Source organism: Xenopus laevis, chromosome 4S, assembly GCF_017654675.1.
Source record: "Xenopus laevis strain J_2021 chromosome 4S, Xenopus_laevis_v10.1, whole genome shotgun sequence".
Classification (NCBI taxonomy): Eukaryota; Metazoa; Chordata; class Amphibia; order Anura; family Pipidae; genus Xenopus; species Xenopus laevis.
The window spans coordinates 3,035,101-3,046,442 of NC_054378.1; the positions used below are offsets into that span (position 1 = coordinate 3,035,101).

The 11,342-nt window shown below is 42.3% G+C and overlaps 1 protein-coding gene across 1 annotated transcript; it reads right to left on the bottom strand.

Moving 5' to 3' along the window:
* Positions 1-1,484: 1,484 nt before the first annotated feature.
* Positions 1,485-10,978, bottom strand: snx15 (sorting nexin 15). Its single transcript, NM_001097006.1, is given in 8 exon segments — positions 1,485-2,394; positions 3,643-3,864; positions 3,955-4,098; positions 6,234-6,417; positions 7,574-7,689; positions 9,486-9,606; positions 9,687-9,722; positions 10,832-10,978. Coding segments are annotated over 8 exon segments (1,035 nt in total). The 5' UTR covers positions 10,937-10,978; the 3' UTR covers positions 1,485-2,287.
* Between the last annotated feature and the right edge of the window lie 364 nt (positions 10,979-11,342).

The following is an 11,342-nucleotide window of genomic DNA, read 5'->3' on the forward strand; positions in this document are numbered from 1 at the left end:
ACACTTAGGTTATTCTTGGTCCTTTGTTAAAGGACATGTCAACCCAAAAAAAAATTTTTTGCCTAATAAACCCCCCATGATCGTATACATTCATTAGACATTTTCTAAGTTATTTGTTTACCGTATGTATTGCTATTGAATGCAGTGTCTGTCTGTCCTTTCTCCTCTATATCAGACTGACAGACACGGATGAGAAAGGCTTTTGCAAAAAATTTTTAAAAGTAACAACCAGGAGTTAAAGGGGTGGTTCACCTTTAAGTAAACTTTTAGTATGTTGTAGGATAGTCTTTTCTAAGCAACTTTTTTTATTGGTCTTCATTATTTATTTTCTATAATTTTTTATGTCTTTTTCTTTTTAGCTTGCAAATGGGGGTCACTGACCCCATCTAATAAACAAATACTCTGTAAGGCTACAAATGTATTATTATTGTTACTTTTTATTACAAATCAGGCCTCTCCTATTCATATTCCAGTCTCTTATTCAAATCAATGCATGGTTGCTAGGGCAATTTCCACCCTGAAATTACAAACTGGAGAGCTGCTGAATAAAAAGCTAAATAACTCAAAAACCATAAAAAATAAAAACCAACTGCAAATTGTCTCAGAATATCCCTCTCTACATCCTACTAAAAGTTTACTCAAAGGTGAACAACCCCTTTAAGCAAATGCTGCTTTCAATAGCAATTACATTTACAAATAACTTTTATAGCACTAACAATTTTTAATAAATACTAGGGATGCACCGAAGCCAGGATTCAGTTCGGGATTCGGCCTTTTTCAGCAGGATTCAGATTCGGCCGAATCCTTCTGCACGGCTGAACCAAATCCTAATTTCAGCAGGATTCAGATTCGGCCGAATCCTTCTGCACGGCCTAACCGAATCTTAATTTGCATATGCAAATTAGGTGGCAGGGAGGGAGATCACGCGACTGTCACAAAACAAGGAAGTCAAAAATGTTTTCCTCTTCCCACCCCTGATTTGCATATGCAGATTCAGCTGAATCTTTCGCAAAGGATTCGGGGTTTCGGCCGAAACCAAAATTGTGGATTCAATACATATTGGAAAGTTGCTTATACGGGTATCTGTTATACAGAATACTGGGGTTTCTGGATAATGGATCTTTCCATAATTTGGATCTTCATACCTTAAATCTACTAGAAAATCATATAAACATTAAATAAACCCAATAGGCTGGTTTTGCCTCCAATAAGGATTAATTATATCTTAGTTGGGATCAAGTACAAGTTACTGTTTTATTATTACAGGGAAACAGGAAATTATTTTTTAAAAATTTGAATAAAATGGAGTCTATGGGAACCAGCCTTTCCGTAATTCGGAGCTTTCTGGATAACAGATCCCATACCTGTAATTGTGTTTTTGCTTATTAGGCAAAAAAACTATTTTTTTGGTCGACGGGTCTTTTAATGAAAGATTTGATAAGACACAGTTCAGCAACTGGTGCTTAAGGAGATACAGAATCAAATTTTTTTCTCTTCGTTATTTTAATTTACGCTGCACAGAGAGAACTATACAAATACAGTGGAATTCGACCTTAGTGTACTCAAATCTCTCAAGTCCTTTATGCACAATTTTTACGGTATTTTATACGGTGGTAATTGAGGCTGACACTCTACATGAGGGGCTATAAAGAAGAAAAGATTATTCAGAGCATAAGTCACATGACTTGGGGCAGCTGGGAAACTGACAATATGTCTAGCCCATGTCAGATTTCAAAATTAAATATAAAAAAAAAAAATCTGTTTGTTCTTTTGAGAAATAGATTTCAGTGCAGAATTCTGCTGGAGCAGCACTATTTACTGATGTGTTTTGAACAAAACATTTTCTCCCATGACAGTATCCCTTTAAATTAAGGCAGCAAGAAAGCAGCAGCACCAATATCACCTAAAATGCCACTGCTATTATTTTAGGAAGATCTCGGTGTTCTGGAGGAAAACGACATGGATTTAGTGAAATGGCTGCTATTGCAGAATGGATTTGCGGTTTCCCCCTGTCCAAGGAGGCAGTCTAATTACCAGTCTAATTACCATTCTAATTAGCATAGGGCAGTGCCTAAGGAAGTTACACAGTGTCATTATAAACTATATAGACTAATTCTCCTACATCCATTTCTCAGATTATTCCAGTTGGGACACTTAGAGAAAGTGCAGAAGTTTTCATGTGCAGGATAAACACAGAAGTTCCAGTTCTCCTGCTTGTTTTACAGCCTTTGTACCACAGAGCTGACCATTAAATATACACATAAAGTCCCTCTGTGTCCAACAAAGATCACTCTGTGCTGCCGCTCATGTGCTCCTTCAAGATGTTCTCTGCGCGAGACAGATATTCTGCTGTTCTGCGGGTTACAGTGTTTCGTCTGTCTGCACACGGATCATCTGCCGGGGAGAAAGAGAGAAAGATGGGGGAGAAAGGGAGAGACAGAGAGAGATGGGGGAGAAAGGGAGAGACAGAGAGAGATGGGGGGGGAAGAGAGAGAGAGAGACAGAGAGAGATGGGGGGGGTAAGAGAGAGAGAGATGGGGGGGAAGAGAGAGAGATGGGGGGGGGGGAAAGAGAGAGAGAGAGAGATGGGGGGGGGGAAAGAGAGAGAGAGATGGGGGGGAGAGAGAGAGAGAGAGAGAGAGAGAGAGAGAGAGAGAGAGAGAGAGAGAGAGAGAGAGAGAGAGAGAGAGAGAGAGAGAGAGAGAGAGAGAGAGAGAGAGAGAGAGAGAGAGAGAGAGAGAGAGAGAGATATGGGGGGGGAAAGAGAGAGAGGGATGGGAGAGAAAGAGAAAGAAAGATAGATGGGGAAGAAAGAGGGGAGAGAGAGACAGAGAGAAAGATGGGGGAGAAAGAGGGAAAGACAGAGAGAGATGGGGGAGAAAGACAGAGAGAGATTGGAAAAAGAGAGATGGGGGAGAAAGAGAGAGGGATGGGGTGAAAGAGAGGGATGGAGGAAAAAGAGAGATGGGGAGAAAGAAAGATGGATAATAAGAGGGATGGGGGAGAAACAAAGAGTGAGAGGGATGGGAGAGAAAGAGGGATTGAGGAAAAAGACAGAGGGATGGGGGAGAAAGAGATGGGGGAGAAAGAAAGAGAGATGGGGGAGAGAGACAGAGAGAAAGATGGGGGAGAAAGAGAGAGGGATGGGGTGAAAGAGAGGGATGGAGGAAAAAGAGGGATGGGAGAGAAAGAGAGATAGAGTTTAGTTCTCCTTTAATATAAAATTTCCACCGGACCACAAACATTATACAATACATACTTTTGCTCAGGGCCACAATCAGGGGGGCACAGGGGTTACTGTTATACCAGGCCTTATATTGTGACATTTCTATTCTATGTGTACTGTATATTGTGAGTGGCTCCCTAAGCTCAGTAAGTGACAGCAGCACAGAGCATGTGAATCAGTGAATCAGCAGAAAAGAAGATGGGGAGCTACTGGGGCATCTTTGGAGACACAGATCTTTACTGCTAAAGGGCTGTGGTTGCCTTGGGCTGGTACAGAAGCACAAAACATCATGTACAACATTTCTAGCTACTTCTTTAGTTAGGCTTTAGTTCTCCTTTAACCTAGACTGCAGAACTACACTATACTATCTGAGTAGTAAAGTTACACATTTGTGCATTCAAATATTACCCACTAACCTTTAACACCCTTTAGTAAAGTGTCCACAGCGCTACGGTACAGCCTAAAGGCTTCTGGGTAGTCTCCAGCGGACTCCTCCTCCATCGCTCTTGTTACATCCTCCGTGGCTTGCGCTATATAAGCTCCTTCCTCTCCCTCATTAGTACAACGGGCAGAAGTCTCAGTGATTTGCTCCTCTCCCAGGGACAACAGATTCACATGCGACTCCACAGGAGGGTGATCTGGAATGATGACAAATGTGTTCCTGTTACTTCAGGTTTCTATAGTAACAAGTATTTATTAATAATATTTATTATATTGCACGAACGTACCTTCCCCTTCAGTAAAACAGGGGTCAAACAGAGCAAGATCAATGTGAGTCAGCGAGTCCTGCCGCGTACAAGTGATCTGGTCCCGGGTCACATTCTCATCCTCATGATCACTCAGGTCAAACAGCAAATCAAACTGCGATGGCTCTGCATGTTAAATATATACGACTGTCACTTTAAAGGAGAACTAAAGCCTAACTAAAGAAGTAGGTAGAAATGTTGTACATGATGTTTTGTGCTTCTGTACCAGCCCAAGGCAACTACAGCCCTTTAGCAGTAAAGATCTGTGTCTCCAAAGATGCCCCAGTAGCTCCCCATCTTCTTTTCTGCTGATTCACTGATTCACATGCTCTGTGCTGCTGTCACTTACTGAGCTTAGGGAGCCACTCACAATATACAGTACACATAGAATAGAAATGTCACAATATAAGGCTGATTAGTCATTAATACACATAATTACTACATGGCAGCACAGAAACCAGTGCAATTAGCATCAGAATTGAATAATCAGCAAACCTGTAGCATCAGCTTATATTACAGCCAGGGAAGCTCATTTTCTGCTGCTGGATAATTAGTGACGAGCCCTAAGCTTAGCTTCTCAACAGCCAATCAGAGCCCACTGAGCATGTGAGTGTCACAGACACTTTCCAAGATGGTGACCCCCTGTGACAAGTTTGAAGTCCTGGATCATTGCTGCTATTGACAAGCTCAAACTTTAGCCCCGTGCAATAAGTTCACTATAGAAAATAGGACATTTTTAGCCACATTCATTTTTAGGCTTTAGTTCTCCTTTAATATGAAATTTCCACCTGACCACAAACATTATACAATACATACTTTTGCTCAGGGCCACAATCAGGGGGGCACAGGGGTTACGGTTATACCAGGCCCAGGGGCTAAAGGGGAGCCCGGCTGTCTTTTATTCCTTTTTATAAAGATGGCAGTCGCTATTAGTAAATCCCTCTTGTAATCTCTAAAATAGATTTCTTCTAACTAGTCATAACACATGGATAACTGCTAGAGAGAAACAGCGTGTCCCGCTCACCCCCCTATTCCACGATGACCCGGGTGTATAATCCCGCTTCTGGGTTCACCGGCGCTTCAAAAAGGCACGAAAGTAGTAAAGGGGAACACAATCACCGAATTAGACGATGCGCATCGCCCCGAACCCGTAGCTGAAGGTGAGATAGACTTGAAGTCAAAAATTGGCAAGCGCTCCGTGGCCCACTCGTGGTTACAACGATAATTTCAGCAAGTCAAAACCAGCAAACATCCTGACGCATTTCGTATACTACGTAAAAAAAAACCGCGTCAGGATGTTTGCCGGTTTTAACTTGCTGAAATTATCGTTGTAACCACGAGTGGGCCACGGAGCGCTTGCCGATTTTTGTCTTCAAGTCTATCTCACCTTCTGCTACGGGTTCGGGGCGATGCGCCTCGTCTAATTCGGTTGAAATAAAGATGATAGTTTTAAGCACAAGGGGGCCACAGAGCGCTTGCTGATTTTTGCCCCCTTGACAGTGCCACAGTCATGCGCCCAGACTACCAATGATTTTTTTTTTAAAAAAACTTTTATGTGGGACCCTGGCCACTAATGTTTTGTTTTTAACTTTTAATCGGGACCTGACTACCAATAGCTTTTTATAACTTGTGTGTGTGTGTGGGGGAAGGGTTACCGGTTTTAGCACTGATGTCTAGGTGGCCTTTTTACTGTGGTGTGGGGTGGGCGGGGACCCAGAAAATGTTGTGTTATGGGGCCCCGTGATTTCGGATGGCGGCCCTGCTTTCACTGGACCTACATAGTGAGATTTTAAGGAAACTGTACCAGGGCTCTCTCATGTTTATGGTCTACACTGGAAGATTCAGACTCAATTCTGGATTTGGGGAAAACTACAAAAGGGCCAGACCTACGGTGGTGAGATGGTAGAGCCTCTCTGCTCTATCTATACTCTAGATCAGTGATCTCCAACCAGTAGTAACATGTTGCTCTCCAACCCCTTGGATGTTGCTCCCAGTGGCCTCAAAGCAGGGGCTTATTTCTAAATTCCCGGCTTGGAGGCCTCAATGTAGGATGACAATCCATATAGGGGCTACTAAATGGCCAATCACAGCCCTTATTTGGCACCCCAAGAACATTTTTCATGCTTGTTTTGCTCCCCAACTCCTTTTACTTCTGAATGTTGCTCATGGGTTGTAAAGGTTGGGGATCCCTGCTCTATAGGCTGCGATCTCTGCATATTGTCACCCAGCTATCACACCACCATTCTACATTATGAACTTACCATCAATAACGGGGTCCTCTGTAGGTTTTGTGACTTCAGGAGGCTCAGCTGCTGCAGAACAATCTGTGGCCTCGTCTAGGTCTTCAGGGGAGAAAGATCTCACTGGTTCAGGAGTGAGAGGTGGCGGCAACACAAGGGCAACTAATGAATCGGGGCCTTCAGCTCGCTGGAGAACTTCTCCTTCCTGAAAGAAATGCATACTAACACTAAACTAAAGCTAGGAGTAAAGGTAAATAATAATTATGTTTATTACACTTAAAGGGGAACTCCACACAAACATAACTTCAGCTTTTTGAAAAGTAAACACAATTTCAAGCAACTTTGCAATATGCATCAATTAAAAAATATACAGACTTTTCATGATTTTTAATGGTTTCTGACAGTTCCCTAAGCCCAGCCCCCTGCTCTCCTGCTGATCTGTCTGACTACTTTGCTGAGCTGTCTGACTACTGTTACTTTGTATCAACATCTGTCCTCAGCCTGCATCCTCCAAACCCCACAATTCCCTGCACATGTGATTTCAATAAGGAACATCCCAGTGCAATGCATTGTGGGTTATGTAGTTCCTGCATGTTGTCTGTAAGTACAATGTGTGACATCAGTGTTTAGTCCCTCCTTCCCTGCCAGGATTTCAAATGATGCAGAAAGAGAAGAACTGTTACATAGCTGGATTTCAGCATAGAAAATGCCATTTATTCAGACTTTCTGAAGAAACCGGTAACTGTGATGGGGATATTAGGGGTTTCTGTGTTATCAAATTTTGGTTTGGAAGCCGGAGTTCCCCTTTTAAAGCATACCTCTCAACTGTCCCGTTTTAGAGGGACAGTCCCTCTTTTGACAGCTCAACTCGCAGTCCCTCATTTGTACTGGAAAGTCCCGTTTTTCTCTGCACTGAACAGCCAGAAAAATAAACAAAGTTTCTAACTTAATTGGCTTTTGGCAGAGAGCCCAGAACAACCACAACAGAAGATAAGATACATTTGTAACAATTCAAATGTATCTAGATAAGCACATAAGTAACTGTATCAATATAAGATAACAGGTCCCTTGGGAAAAGTTAGACTCACAGTTTAAAGGGCAATTCACCTTCATTATCAAAACTGTAATAACTGAAATATGTTAAAACTTTTATAACCTGCCAAATTTTGTAAAATGAACATGGTGATTAGGAGGTGAGGCCACAAAAAAATGGGCGTGGCCAAAAAAATTCACCACGCTACTCGCGGCAACGTTTTTGTCCCTCTTTTTATTTCCAAAATGTTGGGAGATGTGTTAAAGGTCTATTGCAACATTTTCTGAAGCCCATCATGAGCATCCCAGATTTTTCACTAGCGACTTACCCTAAAGAATTCCTTTAGCTGTGGACTATTGTACAAAGCCGGGATGTTTACAGTGAACTGAAGCATTTCTTCTGTCGCTTGTCTTCGTTCTTCTATCACAGCTGCTTCAAAACGGCCTAAATCAATGAGAAATGGTTTGACTTTGAGAAAGCTACGTGTTACTTGCTGCGGTCATAGTGGGGTTCATTTCCAAATACGTATGTTACTAATGTATCTCAATACTTTCTTTTTGCCAAAAACATGTCGGAGCTTCAATAACCCGTGTCCAAAAAGATTATTCCCATAAATGACTGGTCCAAATGTGCCTACCGTAATGTCCGTGCCTATACATCTGTAAAGGGGTGGTTCACCTTTAAGTGATGTTATAGAATGGCTAATTCTAAGCAACTTTTCAATTGGTCTGCATTATTTTTTTTTTATAGTTTTTGAATTATTTGCCTTTTTCTTCTGACTCTTTCCAGCTTTCAAATGGGGGTCACTGACCCCATCTAAAAACAAACGCTCTGTAAGGCTACACATGTATCGTTATTGCTACTTTTTATTCCAAGCCTCTCCTATTCATATTCCAGTCTCTTATTCAAATCAATGCACGGTTGCTAGGGGAATGCGGACCCTGGCAACCAGATGGCTGAAACTGCAAACTGGAGAATAAAAAGCTAAATAACTGAAAAACCACAAATAATAAAAAAATAAACTCAATTGCAAATTGGCTCAGTATATCCCTCTCTAAACTATACTAACAGTTATTTTAAAGGTAAACAGCCACTTTAAAGACAGAGGTTCTCATTTAAAAAGAATAAAGCAGGGTTCAAAAATGGACATAAAAAAACATGTTTTTTGTATTTTGCATTTTTGCCCCCTAGGTTGCACTCTAAGGTGCATGTCTTTTTCACGAATACAGCAGCGCTTAAATAGAAATGATCTACAGGTATAAAATTCAGCAAATAAAATGGATAATGTGTAACAATAATGCATGAGACCTCCAATTACTGATTTGAAAAAGTTTTTTGGGACTTGGTATGGTAAACTCCAGAGGAAATGATCTCCTGGGATGAGGTACAGGGGGTGCACATGATTATACAGAGGTAGGATTGCTTTTCAGTCTGGGTGACCCACACTATGGGGCAAATTCACTAACCTTCGAAAATTCGCCAGCGACGGCTTCGCTCACAGTGCAGGTGTAGATTCGCCAGGACAACGCTAATTCACTAAAATCCGAAGTTGCGTCCAGGGCGCTGAACGCTGGCGAAGTTGGGCTGGCGTTACTGCGCCAAGTTAAGCGAAGTTGCGCTAGTGATGCCTAATTTGAATCGTATATGTTGCAAATACATTACACAAGTCCAGGGAATCTTAATAAAATAAAATAAAGTTGTTATATTGCCCTACACATGAGCCCAGTGTATAGTTTATGTGCCATATGTTAGGAGATGTAGGGGGGAACCGGTTACCAAAAAAAAATTTACGCTCTTTTGCAGCCAATCACCCGGAAAAAATTAAACCGCCAGCGTTTTTCAGTACTTAGAAAATTTTTCAACTAAATTTTGAGCAACTCCGATCTACTCTATAGCACTTCGCCTGGTCTGAGGTGGCGAAGGCAAGTCTGGCGCAAGAGCTAACGTTCAGTAAAATCCGCATCTTAAGTCAATTTGCGTAGTTACGTCCATTCGACAGAGCGCAAAATTTGGCAGGCGTTAGGGAGCGAAGTACCGCTAGAGTCTATTTCCTTCGCTAGCGAAGTTACGACCGTTAGTAAATCGGCGAAGTTCTGAAATGACGTCACGCTGGCGAATTTTCGTCCTTCGCCCTTTAGTAAATTTGCCCCATTGAGAAATCTGTGAACCAATAGATCACATGACATTCCCTTCCCATGAGAATAAGAGTGGTCCCTTTGGAAAACCACGGATTCACCTACCAAACACCTGAGCACGCGGGAATGGTGGGAATTCCTGGCAGCGTTGAAAGAGATTCCGATGAGTGTACGAGAGCTCCCCGTGAAGCTTCTTTAAGTCGCTGTATCGTTTCCACACAACAATCTGAAATTTGAGACCAAAAATCGTGTGTATACAATGAAGAAGTCCAATATGAACTTATATAGTTGAGTTGCCGTACCTACCTCTTTAACATCTTGCGGGTTCTTCTTGGATATAAACTGAAATGAAAAAAAAAATATATATATAAATACGAATAGAAGTCCCATCACTCAGGTCTTAAAGAACAATGGGAGACTAACGTTTCGTAAATACAAATAATTTCACTGGTACAGGTATAGGATCCCTTCTCCGGAAACCCGATATCCAGAAAGCTCCGAATTACGTGATGGCCGTCTCCCATTGACTCCATTTTATCCAAATAATCCAAATTTTTTAAAAACGATTTGCTTTTTCTGTGTAATAATAAAACAGTCGCTTGTACTTGATCCCAACTAAGATATAATTAATCCTTATTGGAGGCAAAACCAGCCTATTGGCTTTATTTCAGGTTTATGTGATTTTCTAGTAGACTTAAAGGGATCCTGTCATTAGAAAACATGTTTTTTTCAAAACACATCAGTTAATAGTGCTGCTCCAGCAGAATTCTGCACTGGAATCTATTTCTCATAAGAGCAAACAGATTTCTTTATATTCAGTTTTGAAACCGACATGGGGCTAGACTTATTGTCAATTTCCCAGCTGCCCCCAGTCACGTGACTTGTGCTCTGATAAATTTCAATCACTCTTTACTGCTGTGCTGCAAGCTGGAGTTAAGCTTTAGTTCTCCTTTAAAATATTGGCAAAAACCGGAGAGAAATCCAGCATATAAGTGATGCAATAACCCTGACCCGGCATCATAACTCCACCACATCATCTCTGATGTCATCATGACCACCTGAACATCATTGCTCCACCCCCAATGCCTTCTGCCCCGCCCCCTTTGTTCAGGTTCAGTCACAGGCAAAGGTGGAAGCCCTAGGGGAGGCTGAAGGGGCGGGACTTGCTTTCTAGAGGGGGAGGAGCAATACCATTTTTAATACAAATTCCCCAAACTTGTAGAAAACTGTGGGTCCCAGTGGCCAGGCCCCTCCTACAAGGAGCAGCAGTTGTACCTCACTCACAGGTAAAGTCACTCGTATAGAGAGTCAGTACAGGAGTATAAGCGAGTTCTACTATAGGCCAGTCAGGCACTTCCCGTGGATTCTATTGGCGGAAAACTACAAGTCCCACAATGCCTCCTGTCAGCAGCCGTCAGGCCACAACACTCTCTACTGTTTCCCGCATTTACCTGTGCTGTTATTTTATATTCAGTGTATCCTTTGGGGTTTGTCCGGGTGTCGGTCACGTTATACCTCCGCTCATACTGCGTTTGCTCCCGGGTACCACGGGACATCTTTCAGCTGAGTCTATTCTATTGCGGTCCCTTTAAACCGAGCGGGCTCCACCCAATCGCAACGCGCATGTGCAGTGCCTCACGTCATATTTTACTCCGCCTCAGATCCAAAGAGCGCTCCTTGTACACCGCCCCTTTCCCTCGCACCTGCAGACTTCCTCCCAGTGGCGTCTGTCACCTATAACCCCGCCTCCTTCTTACGTTTTAGCCAATCACATACAAGTAGGGCGGGCACCTAAACAGCCTGTAGTCAATACTTTGCTTTTTTTATATTTTTGGCCCTGGTTGCAAACGTAGTGTTGTGTCAATAGTATCACGTGTGCAGGTATAAGGGATTATGGGTAGTTAATATTGCAAAAGGAAGCTGATCTGTGTTTCCTCCCCTTGTATAGACATACAGTCACCT